General features: G+C 44.5%; 1 protein-coding gene across 1 annotated transcript in view; it reads left to right on the top strand.

Annotated features, from left to right (window-relative positions):
- Positions 1–20782, top strand: part of ANKIB1 (ankyrin repeat and IBR domain containing 1) — a 147605-nt gene that overhangs the window by 63927 nt on the left and 62896 nt on the right. The window contains exons 5-6 of the mRNA XM_075588640.1: positions 1563–1680; positions 13323–13531. Coding sequence (XP_075444755.1) covers positions 1563–1680; positions 13323–13531 — 327 coding nt within the window. The remainder of the gene's footprint in view (positions 1–1562; positions 1681–13322; positions 13532–20782) is intronic.

Genomic DNA, 20782 nt, shown 5'->3' with positions numbered 1-20782 from the left:
GATCACGTGACACCAGGTATATAAGATCACGTGACACCAGGTATATAAGATCACGTGACCCCAGTTGTACGAATGTCTTCAAATTTGCTTTTTTTATCCGGTTGGCAAACTTGTGCTAACATTGTGCACATTTACACTCCTATGGCAGTTGGTGTGTCTCACTCGCATTGTAAAAACAAAGACCTGCTTACAGTGGATTTGTACATAAAACTAAACTGAATCTGACAAATGTATATAAACAGTCCGATACGATCCACTAATCTGAGCGCAGCATGTAGCAGCAAAATATGCCATTTTATTTGGTGCAAACACTGGTCTGTCTTTTTATCCAACTTAAAGCCCGTCTTGAATATGTCTGGTGAGATGGCGTTTATAATGCATTGTTGAGTCATTCGGCAACACAGGGGTTAATGAGCATGCTTACTTTGCAATGTGTTTCTGGCCTATGTGGCTGTGAATGGGTTAATGAAGCAGAGTATTGCATTGCAAGAAATATCTTCAATATCAGCAGAGCAGTTAATGGCCATCATTTCTTTGCAATGTGTTGCTTGCTTCAGCGACATCAAATGTGCTAACGGAGCAGTCCCTCCAAGAACCTAACGGGAACTGAGGGCAGTGGCATGTGTTAATAGGTTCAATGTAGCTGATTGACGCTTTGAAGAGGCAATCCAATAAACCGTTTACAGCCTTTGGTTACCTTTATTGAAAACTAATTACCTAAGCTGTCGATCTATTCGTTCTCCCATAATCGATGAGCAAAGATCCTGCTTCCCAGGGTGCACTAAATGGCTGCCTTTCAGTTTCAATCAATCCTTCAGTCAGTGTATCTCAGCAGCTACAATGTATCCTTATATTACTATGGTAACGTTATCTATTGTTAGTTTGCAGCTCCAACTGCTGGGAATATTAGCAACAAATTATCCCAAACAGGAAAGTGTTGCAAAGATCTTGCACTGCTGGGGAGGTGGGCTAAAGCCAGCTATAGGAATAACATGATGCTCAGTATATTAAAACTATTAAAAATGTCATTAAGAGTTGAATAAAAAAATGTAGTAAGTATTATCTAATACTACAGCACTTTATTTTAAAAAACACACGTAGGATATTGCATGAATTGCTCCTCCCAAGATATGTTTTGAATATATTCATGGTAAGGATAAACTTTGGAAGTTTTTTACAGCCCTTAGCGAACTTCTTTTGTGAAGACTGTCAGTCCTCAGAAGGTAAATTGACTTTGTTTGCAAAGTAATTATGCCGGCATTAGTCAACCGATAAACATAATTAGCTGATCTGTTTGAATTCGGCATATTCGGACAGAAAATTAAACCATATTTTTTCAAAGGATACAAAATAAGTAAAATGTTACATTAAGGCGGATTAAATGTTTCCATGGAAACCAATCACATTGATAAATTGTTTAAATAATGTCTGGGACGCCATATTTAAAATGCCCAGAAATGTCTTATTGGTTCTTGACCGCTCCGACGTGTGTAATGCAGCCGCGTTCTCCAACACGGAGGTTCCAGTACATGTAATGCGTTGCCTCTTTCTTCCATTTGAAGCCATATGAAGGACTGCGCCCCCAGGACCTGCGGCGCCTGAAAGACATGCTGATCGTGGAGACCGCGGACATGCTGCAGGCCCCGCTTTTCACTGCAGAGGCTTTGCTCCGGGCACATGGTAATTACACCAGAGGAAGTGATTTTGACATAATGCCTAGTAATGTAATGACATCAGGGAGTGCTGTGAAGAGATGAGGATGAGGATGAGGATGAGGATGATGGTCCTTTGTACAGACTGCTATAGTACATGGACACCGTTGATTCATTTAGTGCTGCTGTAATATGCAATGTGTGGCTCATTTTCTGCCAGCGGTAGAAGCGGTTTTAACACATATAAGTGATTCTGTGCCTGATATAAGCACAGTCTGCATTTGTGGTAAAGCTCTTTGGAGGATGTTATTTTAGAACCGTCGGCAATAATAAAAATTGGAAGGGAAAAGGTTCTCTAAAGATAAAGGGGAATTTGTCGTAACATTTTCTTAGTAATCTGGGTACAAAAAAAATGAAAACTAGTGGTACAGCTCAACCCCGTTATAACGCGAATCCACTTATTACGCGATGCAAGCGCGGCTCTCAATTTTCTTATTTATGAATACTTTACAACACTATTATTGGTATCTTAAATACTTTATTGTACAACGCATAGAATTGTACATTATTTCTAACGCGATCCGTTTATTACGCGATGTGATTCTTTGGACCCCAAGCACAGCGTTATAAGGGGGTTGAGATGTACTTTGCCCCCCGTAATACCATCACACTTTGGGGGCACTATAACAGCTCGAGGGAAAACTTCTGCGAGTTGCAGCGAATGGTTCTTAGGATAGTATTATTAGTACGATATTTGTATGGCGCCGACATATTCCGCAGCGCAGTGCAATGTGGCAGGGAGGGCAATAACATTGTATGATAAGAGTATATATATGTGTTAATACAAACAGATTAACAGATTACAGGAAGGCGGTCCCTGCCCCGAGGAGTTTACACTCCACCATTAACAAACGACTTCACTTTCTAGCAGGACTTGCTCAGAGCTTTTGAAGAAAACACTGGGGAGTGAAGTCCTCTGACACACATTGACAGTCTTGTTTGTTTTTTATTTAATTTTTTTCATTTAAAAGAAGAAGAAAAAAAATATGCATCTAATCCAAGGATGGAAAATTCCTAAAATTCTTCCGTGGCCCCCGTGCTGTGCGCAGTGATGCCTGACCTGCTTGACAAGTCAAGTCACCGGTGCTCAGTAGTGGGGGGGGGGGGGATGCTAGTCAAAGCTGAGGTGTGTGTCTGTGAGTCAGTGAGGAGAGCGGGGGTGGGGGATCGGTGTGGGGATAGTTGAAGGGGCGGGGCTAGTCGTAGCTGAGAGACTGTGTGTGTGTGTGTGTGTGTGTGTGTGTGTGTGTGTGTGTGTGTGTGTAAGAGAGTGTCGTCAATGTGGGTCAGCGGGGGGATCGGATAGCAGGTTACAGAGGGGAGCGCTAGTCGAATCTGATAGCACACACTGTGTGTGTGTGTGTGTGTCTCTCTCTCTCTATATAAAAGGTACACGTGACATAGGCATAATGACACAGAGCTGACGATGGGTGGGGCAGCGTGTCACCAGAACGTCGGTCCGCTGCCTCCCCCCCCCAAAAAAAAATATTGACCATTTCTGGAAATATAAACACTGTATGATAGGTCAGTGCTCAGTACTGCTTTATATTTCAGCATGCTGACTTTAACATTATTGCCCACATAAAGCCACAATTCTTGCCAACTTAAAAAAAAGGCAGTGTTGGAAGCCTCTTCTGAACTTCGTTCTGCTGAAGGATTTTTAGGGACATTCCCTCGAACAGCGAGAGAAACTTGTCATGGAAGCGTTTGGCTAATTTTATATGATTGTGCATCACGAGGGGTTTATTTAGTATCGGTTTTTGCTGTTTCTTATAATAATAACTTTATTTCATATTGAGCTTTATTTCAATAGAACTCATCGCGTCACAATGACAGTATAGCGCGCGGGACGCAGCACACTGGAATTTTACACACAGTCCCTGCCCAGATGAGCTTACAATCCATGTTTTGATGCCTGAGGGAGATAAAGTGACTTGCGCAAGGTCACAAGGAGCCGACACTGGGAATTGAACCAGGTTCCCCTGCGTCAATCTCAGTGTCCAGAGTCAGAGTCTTTACTCACTGAGCCGCTCCTTCTCCCTGGATAAGGGGGGCTTTGCCTTCATGTAATCATGCTGTGTACTGCAGAGGAGCATGGAAACTCATTGGCTAGAGTTTCATTATTTGTTGGGAGCAGATGCCACTTTTCCCCCTCACCGTAACTTGTTTGGTTTCTAGAAGAGGTAATACAAAGTGACCGTGTATAGTTTGGAGGGCATTTAGGACAGCCAGGCAAAACAAATTGTATCATTGTTATCTAAATAGAAATAAAGTGCCAAAAATGTCACACATACAACTGAATATTGAATGCGTTTGAAGCTGCTAGCTTTGCTGTTGGTTTAGTGTTGTAGGTGTATATACACTGCGAGGCTAGAGCAGTCTGAGGGGTTTGAATGCAGCCGCTGTGAGGCACATATCTGTAGTCGTGGGCAATACCAACATTTATCGCACGATAATGCTATGAAGGACATGATCGTGATGAGATTTAGCTCAGTGGGAAGCAAGACGGCATTAACTGTTTAAAATAAAAGTTTGTTCACATTAAATGTCCCCCAAAAATTAATTTAGACCCCATTTAGGGAGAGAAGCAATAACTTCTCATATGGGATATCGCACCACAGTCCAGCCGTGATTCACTAACCACCCCGGGATTGCGGTGCGATAACCCAGATCGGAGAGTCGTGAATCCTGGCGAGAGTTTTAACAGGAAATATATATATATATATATATATATATATATATATATATGACTAAAACATCTTTGCTTCCTCCTATGCCTCCTGTTTTTCATTATCGCAATATCACTGTCATATTGGTATATTGTCCAACTGTTCATCTTTGGCTTTAAGGTTAAGGTTGAGCAGATTAGCTGGAAGCGGACGCATTGTTATTGAGATGGAGCACTGTACTGCACAGAGTAATAAAGTTGATGTACACGGTACAGGGATATCTTCCAGCATCTGGTGTGCAGCAGCAGAGACGGGAGGGTGAGTCAGCCTTGCTTCATGGAGGCCCATCTCTAGACCTCGCCTTTAGTGATGTTGCTGCAACCCAGAAACACTATCGGTCACTTCTCAACGCCTGGACGTCTGAATAGTGCAAGTCATTAGTGCAGGGATTGTGTCTGGAGCCCTCTCAATACAGGCACAATGCCACAGGAATGGAATGCGACTGCAGGATAATTGTTTCCTGCTGTAATACAGAAGCCAGTGATTTATAGGAGACGCTTCTGAAGGCGAGATCTTGCTTTGGAAAGCAGGGTCGCTTATTGCCCTTTCTACTCTGACATTGCTGAGCTGATTGGATACAAATTAAAACGCCACAACATCATTCAATTAAGTTTTATTAAACTGCGTCTTGCAGCATAATGTAAACAATAGAGGGGCATTAGTCGGGTGGAGAAAGGATGCAAGATGTTTCTGCCCCCTCTAATAATGAGGGGAATGCATATAAACTCGAGCATATCTCAGGGACACATGACATTTTAATTTAAAAAAATCCAGAATTCCTTTGAAGCTTATGGTGCCGCTAATAATGAAAGTGACTGAGACTGCGTTCCAGTGACTGAGACTGCCTTCCAGTGACTGAGACTGCCTTCCAGTGACTGAGACTGCCTTCCAGTGACTGAGACTGCCTGCCAGTGACTGAGACTGCCTGCCAGTGACTGAGACTGCCTGCCAGTGACTGAGACTGCCTGCCAGTGACTGAGACTGCCTGCCAGTGACTGAGACTGCGTTCCAGTGACTGAGACTGCCTTCCAGTGACTGAGACTGCCTTCCAGTGACTGAGACTGCGTTCCAGTGACTGAGACTGCCTTCCAGTGACTGAGACTGCCTTCCAGTGACTGAGACTGCCTTCCAGTGACTGAGACTGCCTGCCAGTGACTGAGACTGCCTGCCAGTGACTGAGACTGCCTGCCAGTGACTGAGACTGCCTGCCAGTGACTGAGACTGCCTGCCAGTGACTGAGACTGCCTGCCAGTGACTGAGACTGCCTTCCAGTGACTGAGACTGCCTGCCAGTGACTGAGACTGCCTGCCAGTGACTGGCCCTTTGTTTCTACTTTTTAGAGGTAAGATTCCCAACATGTGCTACTCCAGGTCTTTTGAAAGTCATAATCCAAAGTGTTGTTACTTCTACTATGAGACGAAGAGAAATCAAGCACGACATTCACACAGTGTGCGATTCTAAAGTTTTAACTGCTATGATTATTTAAAATAAAGTACACACAGAAATGATGTTGATATAAAAACACTAAAGCAAAATACGAAGTGTGTCTGAAGTTAAAAAAGCAAAACAAAACTTCACAAAGGTCACATTAAAAAAAAGTCCAATGTGAGACTGCACCTCCTCCCACCTCAGTTTCTGTGTGATATGACACTAATGATATATTATAGTGCAGTATGTGTATACATGTATACTCGTTTGCTTGTCTGCTGTCTCTCGCCCTCCTTTCATGGTATGGAAAGTGTACATTTGGAAAGGTGGCACAAAACAGATTACAATTGAAACAGCGCTGAGTTTAACGCAGTAAATATGTACATAGTGTGTGCAGCACAGCGTGCTTATTCTGGGCACTTTTTTACATGTTGCTGGGTGTGCTACTGCGCTGTAGGAGATGTGCGCAGAGAGTGAAACACCGGAGACGGTTTTAGGGGGAAATAAACGTAGGCTTTATTATCCAGGAGCTTTAAACAGAAAACGGCTTCATGTCGGCAAACACAGAACAGAAAACAACAACCATTCCTAACCCCATGTAGGGGATTCGCTAACATTCAGCAGTCGCTATCTGGGGGCTAGGCCTCTTGCCAACCTTTGACACAAGTCCCAAAGAGAGGTGGAGCGTATCGTGCCAACAAGTACATCAGTCCAGGGTCTGTTGTGGTGTCTGTGGGGGTTTCCTCTGGTGGGTTCCAGGGACAGAGTCTGCCTGGAACAGAGTTTCTCTTCCACTGGGATCTCTCTAGCAGCACACACTCTTTTGTGCTAGAGATCCCACGCAAGATTGGTGAGCATGGGGTAGACTGGTCAACTTACTCCTGCTGAAATGAACCAGCTCCCTGCTGGACTCATCAGCAAAGATAGGCTTTATACAGGCGAAAGGCCCTGTTACATGCAGGAATAAATTATTTGGAAGCAAAGCATTCTGCATTATTTGTGATCAATTTATTTTGCTTCTGCAAGTTCAGTTCAAAGAAAACCAATTAGTCCCTAAAATTGAATACATTATGTGAGCAATAATACATTGCACATAAAAAGCATGTTTCCTTTTTGTGAGCAGCATTTTTACATTAACACCCATGAAAAATACAGTTAAACTTTAACAGCCACTAGTTATGGGGAACAAAATTACAGACACGATAGTTTTAATGAGAAATGTGTGTGTGTGTGTGTGTGTGTGTGTGTGTGTGTGTGTGTGTGTGTGTGTGTGTGTGTGTGTGTGTGTGTGTGTGTGTGTGTGTGTGTGTGTGTGTGTGTGTGTGTGTGTGTGTGTGTGGTTTTTTTTTTCATGGGACCTCTTTGTAGACTGGGCTTGGCACCTTATTTTTATGGGAGCTCGATTGTGCGCAATAAAGGGCAAATCTCTTAAGCCCTTGCTGCTTGGTAATAAGAAGGGTTGCAGTGTTCTGTCCTCATCCGATTACAGATGCAAAGCAGTCTAGCAAAAGTGCGTGGACAAAGTTGGTGTAGGCAGGGTGATGTACCTGATGTTCCAGTTAATAAAAAAAATAAAATCGTAATGAAATAAATGTCCCCCTAAGTAATGGACAGGCACGTAACATTAACCCACCGCGCCTGCTCTTCTGTTTCATCTTTTTAGTGGCCTTCTTTTCTCTGTTGCCCTTTGCCCTGCTTTTAGGCTCTAACGGTCTACGGCTTTCTTCTCTCCTCCTCAATCTCCCTCTGTGCAATCTTCTCTAAATCCCCCTCTCTTATTTTCCAAACCACTTCCCTCTGTTTGTCATCTTCTCTAATGCCACTTTGCCCCCTCTTCTGTCATCTTCTCTAATGCCACTTTGCCCCCTCTTCTGTCATCTTCTCTAATGCCACTTTGCCCCCTCTTCTGTCATCTTCTACCATTCCCCTTTTGTTCTTTAATACTTTTCCTTTTATCATCTTCTACATCATCTTTTCTGTAATGTTGTTATCTCGTCCTTGACCATCTTCTCTAATGCCCAGGCCTGTCTCATTGACTGCATCCTCCTGTAATCTTCCTCCCTAATCGTTTATTTGCAGGGGGGGCGGGTTGCCCGCTTTCTTTTTACCATTTCTCAAAGTTGCCCAAAAATGAACATATGTTCTTATCCTGCCTCCCTTGTCCTTGGGAATAGGAAACAGCTATGTTTTTTCCCCACTAAAATTATGACTAATGGTTTAAAAAGATTGTTTTATTTTTTTTGAGTGTCTCAAGATGTCCTCGTGACCTGAAACTGTTTTGATGACTTTACTGTTGCCCGTTAATTCAGTCACGTTAACGTTATTTTCTGCACAACATGTTTGACTCCATAATTTGCTTATGAGCTTCTTATGCCCCCAAATTCTACTGGTTCCTCCTGATTCTTACTTCAACACTCTCCGATACTCCTCTCTTATTCCCGATGAACAGTTGGCACTTGACAACCTAAATGTTTTTGGGGACTCCAGACCCCATTCGTTCTTTTGCTTGAAACTCTGCTGTGCTCGAATACTACATGTTCCTCCTGCTCCCCTGGTTCGTACACTGTAATTGGTTAATGATGGTAACTTTTCAAAGAGTACCCTGTTACTGTGGAATAAAGAACTGGCCTGAGTGGCCTACAAGACTTCTATTTACAAACAGCAGTTAATAAAGGTACAGAAGGTGTCTTAGAGTTACACTGCTTTGTAAATTTGGCCCTACATGGCCCATTCACTTGAATGGGTCTGTAAGGTATTTGCCCGCACGGAAGGGGTCTTATGTAGAGGCACTTCTTAGTATATATGGCCTATTATCTCTTGTTTCTATTGATATTATACTTTCTAAAGCTGTTACTCAAACCATAGCTTGAGAAATGTGGGGGTAGTTTACCCATAACATGTTTTAATGATTGTCTCTGAACTGCAGTTTAAAATCTCTCTGGAACTGTAAGGCATTATATTAATTGCAGTTATTATACGTACTATTTAGCCTGTCATCGAAAATTCTGTAATGATTAGTAGTCAATGTTGATCAATGTTATTAATAAGTATTCATGATGGCCGCTGGCACTCGCGCAGCCATCTGTCTATGGAGACATAGAATTGCTAACAGATGGCATAACATGTCAAATGGCGTGCCAAATCGAGTCAAATCTCGTTCATCGTTGATTGTTTTATTGACATTTCTTGGCCGACGAGATCATTTATTTTGCATGCTGAGAAGCTCATTTAGAAATTGCAGGCCGGTTGGACAAACTTGAATATAAGATGTTCATCTCCATTGCAACTTTCCTGGCAAAGTATTTTACACATAAATTACCCATAATCTATGGCTGCATCACTGTATGCGGTGTGATTACAGGATAAGGCAGGTTTAGGGACCAGTCTGGGGCATGTGAATATGGTCATTAGTGGGGTTTTATTTATCATTGCGGTACGTTATACTGGGGGGGGGGGGTTTGTCTTTTTTTTTTTTTAAACTCTCCAGAATTTATCAGTGGATCTGATTTGTAACTGTGACCAGCTTCATAATGCAGGGCCACTAACCCTCCTCACGCTTATAGTTGAGGTCAATATATATTATGGGTGTATTTAACAGACAATTAACAGTTACAGACGATTAAAATGTGAGACGGCTGAAGTCTTGAAAGAACTTAGGTTGGTGGTGGCTGTGAGAGTCTCGGGTAGATTGTTCCAGGTGTGAGGTGCACGGTAAGAGAAGGAGGAGCGGCCGGATACTTTGTTGAGACTTGGGACCGTGAACAGTCTTTTGGAGTCAGATCTCAGCTAAAGTGCTATGTGTGATAGGGGTGAGGAGTTTTTTCAGATAGGCGGCTAGCGTGTCCAGAAAGTATTTTAAGGCAAGACAGGAACATTTTCCTTTGCGCCTGGATTCAAGAGACAATCTAGTTCCTGGAGCATTTCGCAGTGATGTGTGTAGTGTTTATATAGAAAAACTGAGCATCGGCCACACAACCCACATTCTCCTTGCAAATGATAAACATTCGACTCAATCTGCCTTCTTATTCCCAGTATAATACAGCAGGAGAGACTTTTCTCCGTCTCAGAAGGAATAGCTTGATTGGTGTATAGTGATGGTTGGGTACAAGAAATCTTGGGTGGTGGTTTACAGTAGTCAAACCTTTTGTAGACCCAAGCAGTTGAACCAGTGACACTAAAATAACCATAGTGACCTCATTTGCAGTAATTGGATTGTGGCTTCTCCATCTTTAAAAATGCAGAGAATGGATTTTAGAGTCCACATTCAGCAAACCAAATGATGTAACCCAGTGATCTCAGAAGTTAGGCTCATCTAGCACTGAATAGTTTTAAGAGTTTCTTATTAGAAAAGTTATTTCCAGCCCTCTCCACAGGGAACGTCATCTACTGTATGCCAGGGGTGCTCAACTCCAGTCCTCAAGATTCTCCCCCTTTCCCCCCCCCCCCCCAACAGGTCAGGTTTTCAGGATATCCCTGCTTCAGCGCAGGTGGCTCAATCAGTCCCTGCTTCAGCACAGCAATCAGATTGAGCCATCTGTGCTGAAGCAGGGATGTGTTCTTGCTCACTCCCTGGTTATTCTGGCGCCCGGTGTAGAGCGTTGGAGAAACGCTGTATTAAAAGATTGATGTTTTTGCTAGGAATGTTTTTCCTCCGGTAATAATGCGTTCTGCCTCTGTGCAAGAGATAAACTGTCTAGTAATAATGTTACGGAAATAATGACATTAACCGGGAGCCGGCGGTGATTTTATTTCCCTCGTTGCCGTGTTCTCTTTTCTTGCCGTGAATGCCGCTCTCTTTTTCATGGTTGCCGGGAACAGCAGCTGTGGGCTGTAAAATTGGGCAGGACGTGAAGAGCAACTGATTGCTTTGTACTCTCTGCTTTATTTCCCCCCCGCCCCCCTTGCTTGGTACTGTATTCACACTACATTCATTACAACTGTAGGGTCATGTGCTCGGCATTATTGGGAAGCTGTACTTGGCAACGTCTAATACAGGGGTTGCCAACTTCCAGACCTCAATGGCCTCCAACTGGTCAGGTTTTCAGGATATCCCTGCGTCAGCTCAGTTGGCTCTGATTGAGCCATCTGTGCTGAAGCAGGGATATCCTGAAAATAGGAACTGTCGGTGGCCCTTGAGGACTGGAGTTGCCCACCCATGCTCTAGTATATTGACTCCTGCTGAGCATTACCACTTAGTTCAACAGCAGCCTCATGCATGGGTTCTCCTGAGAGGTGGACTGAATGAATGTTGGACATTTCTTCCTATTTCTGTTCTCCTAACCACAGTGTCTTCAGTGGGATACATATAGCAGCACATTGCTAAAAGTGGCCCAGTAAGCAACACTTTTGATTTTAGCTATAAATATGATTAGATTTTCTTTTTTGTGTAACACCAACCATGAATACATTAAGATACACACAAATGGATGTGATATACATGAGGCATACACGTGAACTCGGAAGAATGGAGTCATGGGGTCTTATTCAGCTGAAGCGACAGTGTGTACCATGTTGGGCCTAAAACGCACATTGACTTGAAAGGGAGTTTTCGGCGCCGATTACTGTACAATCAGTCCCTTGGAGATTATTATTTTCGACCCAAACAGCCGCTCTGAACACTATATAACAAAACATATGGATAACATGCTATTGGATAACATGACATAGGCAACCGAGAATAGCAAAATCCAGAGGACTTTTTAATATTACATTTCAGTTTTATTTTAGTCTCTTCTGTAGTTTTTTTGTCATTGATGAAACCGAGTTGGTTGTCTCCTGCCTGATGCGATGGATGTAGCCTGTCTTCTAGCTTATTGGCACTGCATCCCAGGTTTAATTGCAGAGTATTTCTAAGTTAATAATTGTTGTGTTGAACTTGAAGATGACTGTGACCTTGGTGTGTGTGTGTTTATTTATGTTTAAAAAAAAAAAAATCCATAATGCACGTGGATTTAAAACTCATCCTTAATCACTGACCTTGGGGCAGCCCTAGAAAACCTCCAGACTTCCGGAGAGATTTTAAATGTTAACGTTTTGTCGCCTTGGAGGTCACAATTTGCTGCTAGTACATAACCTTTTTAAAATGTTGCAATAAAGTTGGGGTGTGCTAATAACAGGATGATACTAATTGTCATAGACTGACCCAGACATTGTAGAAAAGAGACCTCTCCCCTTTTTGTTCCTTTTGTAAGTAATTCGGTATGTGAACAATTTTTTCCTGGAATCGCAGGATATTGTTGCAGTAACCCAAGGGTGGCCAAGTACTTCTTCCTTCTTTTTTTTTTCTTCTCTCAGGTGGGCCAATAAATGAGCACAAACTTTTTGGGTGGGCTGCTGTCATACTGCCGCCTACATCTGGTTTATATTAATAGCTAAATTAAATAACACCAAAAGTAAACAACACTAATAAAAACATTCAAATATTTTTCCGAACATTATTATTTAAAAAATATATATACAGCTTAACCCCGTTATAGCATGGTCCTCGGGGGCCACCTGCGACCACCGCGTTATAAACGGGGTCGCGAAAAAAAATGGCTGTCGAATTTTTTTATTTTTTTTTCTGGTTGTACCGTGTCCACCGGAGGGGGAAAGCTGAGAACTCTCCCAGCGTTCCCAGACCCGGTGGGGCAGCGGCAACAGCACGCAGCACTTACCCGGCATCTGGCAGCTCTTCTCCCTGTCTCTGCTTCCTGCTTCTGCTTCCGTCTTGCGAGAGCAAGCTCCCTTAAAGAGACAGTGTGTTTGTATTTGACTGTGTGTGCAGTGTGCTGTGAGTGAGTGCAGTGTGCTGTGAGTGAATGCAGTGTGCTGTGAGTGTGTGCTGTGAGTGTATGCAGTGTGCTGTGAGTGTGTGCTGTGAGTGTATGCAGTGTGCAGTGAGTGTGTGCAAAAAAAAAACTTAACTTTTTTTTTTTTTTTTAATTCGGGGTCCACGCCCAAACCACGTTATAGCGGATCGCGCTATAACGGGGTTGAGCTATATATATATATATATATATATATATATATATATATATATATATATATATATATATATATTTTTTTTTTTTTTTTTTTTAAATGTGTCAATGTGATTTGTGAACTTGCACTTCAGGTAACAGTGTCTCAGTATTAGGATTGATTTCCGAGGTGGATAACAGAAGCAGACGGCGCCCACATGACCGTCTGTCAATGCAGATCTGTACTTGGTTTTTAACAAAGTTCAGTTCACTGCTGAAAACTTCTGCTCATAAAACAAATACAGTACGGGGAAATAACTTGAATTTTAATTTCATTATGTAAATTGATTTTGATTGATTTGATTTTTTTTTTTTCCTTTTTGTTTTGTTTTGCTCCATCAGACGAGCCATTCCAAATAAAGGGGCCCCAGCCCACAGATTGGCCATCCCTGCTGTAGACCGTAATCCTTTAATCAATTCTCCTGTAACTGAGATTCGCCTTTGTTTTGCAGACTGGGACAGGGAGAAGTTGCTTGAAGCGTGGATGTGCAGCCCGGAGAACTGCTGCCAGCGTTCTGGTGTCCAGATGCCAACCCCACCGCCTAGCGGATATAATGCTTGGGACACACTGCCTTCCCCACGCACCCCTCGCACCACTCGGTCATCCGTCACTTCTCCTGATGAAATCAGCCTGTCACCAGGGGACATCGACACACCGCTGGTACGGGCGCATTATTTACCTTGAACTTTTTCTTTTAAAATGTATTCAATTCTTAATAATATAATGAACAACAATAATTATACCCCATACAGTTTCCTCAAAAATAACAATTCATAATTCAAATTTAGGTAGAGAAAGTGTTACTTGGAACAGCCATAAGACGTCAGGGATTCTTATTCTAACAAAGGTGCACGGTATAAACGAACTAATTGAATGTAAGAAATATGTTGCGTTTATTACAAATATATGTTGTGTTACTGAGCAAATGTTGCAACAGATTTGATTTATTCCATTCATTTCTCATGATTGCAAAGAGTTGAAACCAAATATGAATATTTGTCAATTACAACCATTTCTAGTTCTCTACAGATATCGGTGTAATGCTTTGAAAGTAAGTACAGTAAGTGCGCTTTCTCCAGACTTACGTCGCGCTCATGGTGACGGTGCAGGCAGGCGTGCGCGCGCTGTCGAGCGCACTCCTGCAGCCACAGCGATCTGTGCACTTGGCAGCAGGAGATTGGGGAGGGGATCGGAGGAGTGGCGAACGCGTCACGGAGCTGGTTGGCCCTCATTGGCTGAACCAGCTCACGTGACGCTGACATCACGCGACTGCAGCCTGGAAAGAGAAATGTACTTGTCTCTCCAAACTGCAGCAGCGACAACGACACGCTACATCGCTGCCAGTACTATGCTACCTTCAATAAGGTAGCATAGAAGAGTCCCGAACGTGCAAGCGCGGCCTTACTCTGTTTATAGAAAGGGCTTCTCCCTTATATCTACACCTGACCAACTCAGGATCTCAAGGGCCACCAACTGGTCAGGTTTTCAGGATAGCCCTGCTTCAGCACAGGTCTTGAGCCACCTGTGCTGTAGCAAGGACTGATTGAGCCACCTGTGCTGTAGAATGGATATCCTGAAAACCTGACCTGTTGGTGGCCCTGGAGGGCTGGAGCTGGGCCATCTCTGACCTGCACTGTGTGTTTTAGGCTTATGGTAAAAGCACAGCACTCGTACGTTTCAACCCTGTGCTGTTTTCCTTTGACGTTCTTGGCAAAGTGCCAGTGCTCTGATCATTTTGCTGCAGAGTTCTTGACAATGCATTTATATCGCAATCAGGATTCGGTTTACAGCTGTCATTTAGGCTATGCAGTACAAAATGATATATATATACTTTTCTTTTTTCTTTTTTTTTTTAACACATTTACAATTCCCAGGCAAATTATCCGCACATATGTAGTGTGGGGGAGAGTAGGACTAATGGGGTATGTTGCTAATTATAGGCGGGCAAAGATAAATATGTGCATGTTTAAGTAATGTATATGTAGAGACCGAAGCTGCACCCTATTCCACATCTGACACATTTCCACATCGTGGCTGAGAAAAAGAACGTTTTTCTTCGGTTCACTCCTATGTTAGAGGGCACATCTTGAGCAAGCCCTTGCTGGCCCCTCTGGCAGAGAAGGGGTTACATTATTACTACACAAAGTGGTGCACTGTGAGCGCTCATTTGCATGCCATTACCCAGAATCCCTGGCTGCAGCGGAAGCATTGTATGATGTGTTTATTATAGGGTAGGGCAAGTCAGGGGGACCTTTCTGAGCCATGTGAATGTGCGTAGAAGTGCTCTCTATCATTATTACACACATTAATCACTGATTCTACAGCAACGATTCGGGATGAACATACGCCATCTCCATCTTCCATTGAGTTTCCTGGGTGTGAGGGAACTTTTATCAGGAAGGAAGAAGTAGGATGGTATACTTTACATCGAAAAAAACTTGCAAATTGAGTGTGCCGTATTAGTGGTATTTCACCTTGATAATGGAGAGGTAATAAGTGGTATCAGGTCATGGCAACATGAATGCTAATATGTGTGAGATAAGATTTGTATCCATCGCCTCGGAAGGGCTCTGAAGAGCAATTATTTTGTGCAATACTGTACCTGTTTTATTTGTATTTCTTTTTCCAACTTCTCCGATCTCCCTCGCTCAGAGATATCCTGTGACTTTTCCCCGTCCTAAGCGCGGGTTATTAAAACTGTATTTGATTCCATAGGGGCAGCGTGAAAAACCCTTTAATTAAAAAGGTATTGCCTCAGCTCCTAATGCTGTCAGCACACAGACTCGGGGGAGGGACAGGTCGCCCGGTTCTCTGCTCCTCTTCTATCTACAATTCACAGTGAGCTTTGCTCATTGGTAATAGAGTCAGAGGGCAGCAAAACAAACAGCACTTCCATTTCTCTTTCATTGGTAATAAGCGACAATCCCGGCAGGCAGCGGGTCCCATTTAAGCAACATATCAAATATAAGGAGTATAAAGTAACAGCGCTCGCCCGCTTGTACTTTATTCTAAAATCACTTTTTATCGCTTTACCTTCGCTAAAAATGACGACTTACATTAATTTCATACATCAATTCTATGGCATGTTTATGTGGTTTATGTAGAGTGGATGAGGTGTGTAGGAATTTACAGCATGTGACATATATTCGTTTGATGCAATAACATTTTTATATTGATGGTATCAAATTGGCAGCTCTGTATAATACTGAAGGACAGGGCTCTTCAGCTGGCGCCCGGGAAGGGGCCTCCATGAGACTGATCATTTCACATTACAGTAGTTGCTTAAAGCAGCTAAGTGCCGTTTTCCACACTAAACTCACTAGTAAATTAAGGGAATGTGAATATATGTATATATATGTGAATATATATGTGTATATGTGTGTGTGTGTGTGTGTGTGTGTGTATATATATATATATATGTATATATATATATATATATATATATATGTATATATATATATATATGTATGTATATATATATATATATGTATATATGTATATATATATATATATATATGTATATATATATATATGTATATATATATATATACATACAGTGCTTGACAAATCACCCAAAAATCTAGTCGCCGAACCAAAAAATCTACTCGCCACCTAGTTCCGCCCCCAACCCCTCCCCTAGTCCCGCCCCCAACCCCTCCCCTAGTCCCGCCCCCAACCCCTCCCCTAGTCCCGCCCCCAACCCCTCCCCTAGTCCCGCCCCCAGCCCCGCTTTAAAAAAAACCCATAAATTTAATAATTTCCTAGTAAGAACATTCGTTTTTGACATAAGTTTATTTATTGTATTACATTATACTACAATTAGTCCTTGTTACGTGTGTGTGTCGGATCTAGAAAAAAAAGCCAGATGTGAATGACTAATTTCCTGCACCCCTTAACCAGTGTCTGGATGCCCCCGCTTCACAATATTTAAAGCAGCAATCCCGCCTGGGATTTTACCTGATCCGCAGTCCCTCAATATCCAGGATATGTTCCCTACCTGTCTTCTGGGTTAGGGGGGATTCTGATGTTTCCCGTGTGAAGCTTGAGTCGGTCTGGAAGAAAGCAGTATAGGTTATTTCGGTGTAGTATAGGGCAGTTAAGATATACAGGGTAAATAAGATATCCAGAGACAGAGAGTGTGGGAGAGAGACACAGAGAGAGGGTGTGAGAGAGAGAGAGAAAGAGACAGGGTGTGAGAGACAGAGACGGAGAGACAGAGAGGGTGAGAGAGAGGGGTGAGAGAGAGAGAGACACGAGAGAGAGAGAGACACGAGAGAGAGAGAGACACGAGAGAGAGAGAGACACGAGAGAGAGAGAGACACGAGAGAGAGAGACACGAGAGAGAGAGACACGAGAGAGAGAGAGACGAGAGAGACGAGGGAGACGAGAGAGGGAGACGGGAGAGAGGGTTAGAGAGACATTGAGAGGGTGAGAGAGACAGAGAGAGGGTGAGAGGGTGAGAGAGACAGAGAGAGGGTGAGAGAGACAGAGAGAGGGTGAGAGAGACAGAGAGAGGGTGAGAGAGACAGAGAGAGGGTGAGAGACAGAGAGAGGGTGAGAGAGACAGAGAGAGGGTGAGAGAGACAGAGAGAGGGTGAGAGAGACAGAGAGGGTGAGAGTCAGAGAGAGGGTGAGAGTCAGAGAGAGGGTGAGAGGGTGAGAGAGACAGAGAAAGGGTGAGAGAGGGTGAGAGAGACAGAGAAAGGGTGAGAGAGGGTGAGAGAGACAGAGAGAGGGTGAGAGAGACAGAGAGAGGGTGAGAGAGACAGAGAGAGGGTGAGAGAGACAGAGAGGGTGAGAGAGACAGAGAGAGGGTGAGAGAGACAGAGAGAGGGTGAGAGAGACAGAGAGAGGGTGATAGAGACAGAGAGAGGGTGATAGAGACAGAGAGGGTGAGAGTCAGAGAGAGGGTGAGAGTCAGAGAGAGGGTGAGAGTCAGAGAGAGGGTGAGAGGGTGAGAGAGACAGAGAAAGGGTGAGAGAGACAGAGAGAGGGTGAGAGAGACAGAGAGAGGGTGAGAGAGACAGAGAGAGGGTGAGACGGCGAGAGAGACAGAGAGAGGGTGAGAGAGACAGAGAGAGGGTGATTAGGTGGGGAGAGGGTGATTAGGTGGGGGGGGGTGAGGTGACTGACTGGGTGATTGGGTGGTGGGTTGGTGGGGTGACTGGGTGGTGGGGTGAATGGGTGGTGGGTTGATTGGGTGGTGGGGTGACGAGGTGACTGGGTGGTTGGGTGACGAGGTGACTGGGTGGTGGGGTGACGAGGTGACTGGGTGGTGGGGTGACTGGGTGGTGGGGTGATGAGGTGACTGGGGGGTGGGGTGACGTGGGTGGTGGGGTGACGTGGGTGTGACTGATTGTGGGGTTACTTCTGGTGTCCTGCATACACTGACACTCACACTCTCAGACACACACACACACACTCTGTCTCTCTCTCCCATACACACACACACTCTCTCTCACCCAAACACTCTCTCACTCACTCTCACACACACACACTCATACATACACATACACACACACACTCTCTCTCATACATACATACATACACACACACACACACACACTCTCATACATACACACACACTCTCACATACATACATACACACACACACACAGTCTCTCATACATACACACACACACACACACACACACACACACACACACACAGTCTCTTATACATACACACACACACGAGGAGGAAGCGAGGAAAGGCCGCGACCACGCACCACCACTGCCCCAATCCCCCCCCCCCTCACTCCCCCAATCCCTCCCCCCACTCCTCACTCCCCTGCGCCGGCAGCCAACGGAGCACCAGGGACCAGGGGGGGGAAGGTACGCTCGGGCAGCCAACGGAGCGCCGGGGACCAGGGGGGGAAGGTACGCTCGGGCAGCCAACGGAGCGCCGGGGACCAGGGGGGGATGGTACGCTCGGGCAGCCAACGGAGCGCCGGGGACCAGGGGAGGAAGGTACGCTCGGGCAGCCAATGGAGCGCCGGGGACCAGGGGGGGAAGGTACGCTCGGGCAGCCAATGGAGCGCCGGGGACCAGGGGGGGAAGGTACGCTCGGGCAGCCAACGGAGCGCCAGGGACCAGGAGAGGAAGGTACACTCGTGCAGCCAACGGAGCGCCGGGGACGCTCAGCCAACGGAGCGCTGGGGACGTGCAGCCAACGGAGCGCCGGGGACGTGCAGCCAACGGTGCGCCGGGGACCAGGGGGGAAGGTACGCTCGGGCAGCCAATGGAGCGCCGGGGACTAGGGGGGGAAGGTACGCTCGGGCAGCCAACGGAGCGCCGGTGACGTGCAGCCAACGGAGCGCCGGGGACCAGGGGGGGAAGGTACGCTCGGGCAGCAAACAGGGCGCCGGGGACCAGGGGGGGAAGGTACGCTCGTGCAGCAAACAGAGCGCCGGGGACCAGGGGGGGAAGGTACGCTCGTGCAGCTAACGGAGCGCCGGGGACGTGCAGCCAACAGAGCGCCGGGGACCAGGGGGGGAAGATACGCTCGTGCAGCTAACGGAGTGCCGGGGACCAGGAGGGGGAGGAACACCCCTCGCGCCAATCTCTCGCCACACACACCATCCGTCGACCACAAGTGGGAGGGGGTGGTGGTATGGTAATGCAAGAGGCAGGGAGAGTATTACTTCCTCAATTATCAGCCCTGTAAAGGTAGGCGGCCCTCACTACTCCTGCTCATATAGAGCAAGCCTAAGCCCCAACAACAAAAAAAAACTCGTGTCAGGCCAATGAAATAAGGGGATTTTTTATTATTTTTTTCTCTCGGCGCGAGCAGGGGAAAATTGAAAGAGAACCGCACCGCATGCAGGGGAGGTAATTACGGGTCGCCACCTAGCCAAATCCGATCGCAAGCGGGCGACCGGATTTGTCGAGCACTGTATGTGTATATATATATATATATATATATATATATATATTATACTGGCAAAATGTTGACATTTAGTCATTTTTTTAAATATTCAAATTTTATCCAAAAGGACATTACAAAACTATAAATGTTTTCTGATCAGTCCCCTTTGGAGAATTAATTGAAGAGCCCTGCTACAGATATATATATATATATATATATATATATCTATCTGTATATATATATATATATATATATATATATATATATATATATATATATATATATATATATATATATACAGTGTTCGACAAACCTATACATTTGCTCGCCCCGGGCGAGTGGATTTAACCCCCGGGCGAGTAAATATTGGCCCAAGCAGCACACGTTTGGTACTAGGTGGCGAGTAGATTTTTTTGTGTGGCGAGTAGATTTTTTGGTGATTTGTCAACCACTGTATATATATATATATATATATATATTTGATTTTTTATATATTGTTTTAATGTATTATTAATTTTTTTAAATGTAAGCATAATGTGCAGACTTCTCTTAAGGGGACATTTTGTCCTCCTTTTGCATGTGACGGTGTAAATTACGACCTAAAAACAATGAATAGCAAAATCAACACACATCATTGCGGATAAGGGGGGTCTCATAGTTAATTGTAGAAAGAATTCGGCAATGATTCCAATATTAAAGTAATTGGGACGGAGTTATAACCCCTCCATAATCCACTATCTGAAGCCTCCCCCCCCCCTTTGATATTAGTCCACCATGCACTGAAACACTACAACAGTCTCAGCCATCCCAAGGACGGGTCCTTTATCTGAACACATCTGCAGTGCAGAAACATACTATTCATTTGCAGAGCCTTACAAGAATTCTTTGTTATATAAAGTCGTACAAATGTTACCAATCACACACACACACACACACACACACACACACACACACACACACACACACACACACACACACACACACACACACACACACACACACACACACACACACACACACACACACACACACACACACACACAC

Source organism: Ascaphus truei, chromosome 2, assembly GCF_040206685.1.
Source record: "Ascaphus truei isolate aAscTru1 chromosome 2, aAscTru1.hap1, whole genome shotgun sequence".
NCBI classification, from domain to species: Eukaryota; Metazoa; Chordata; class Amphibia; order Anura; family Ascaphidae; genus Ascaphus; species Ascaphus truei.
The sequence above is the reverse complement of the archived record's forward strand: the minus strand, read 5'-3'. Positions and strand labels throughout refer to the sequence as shown.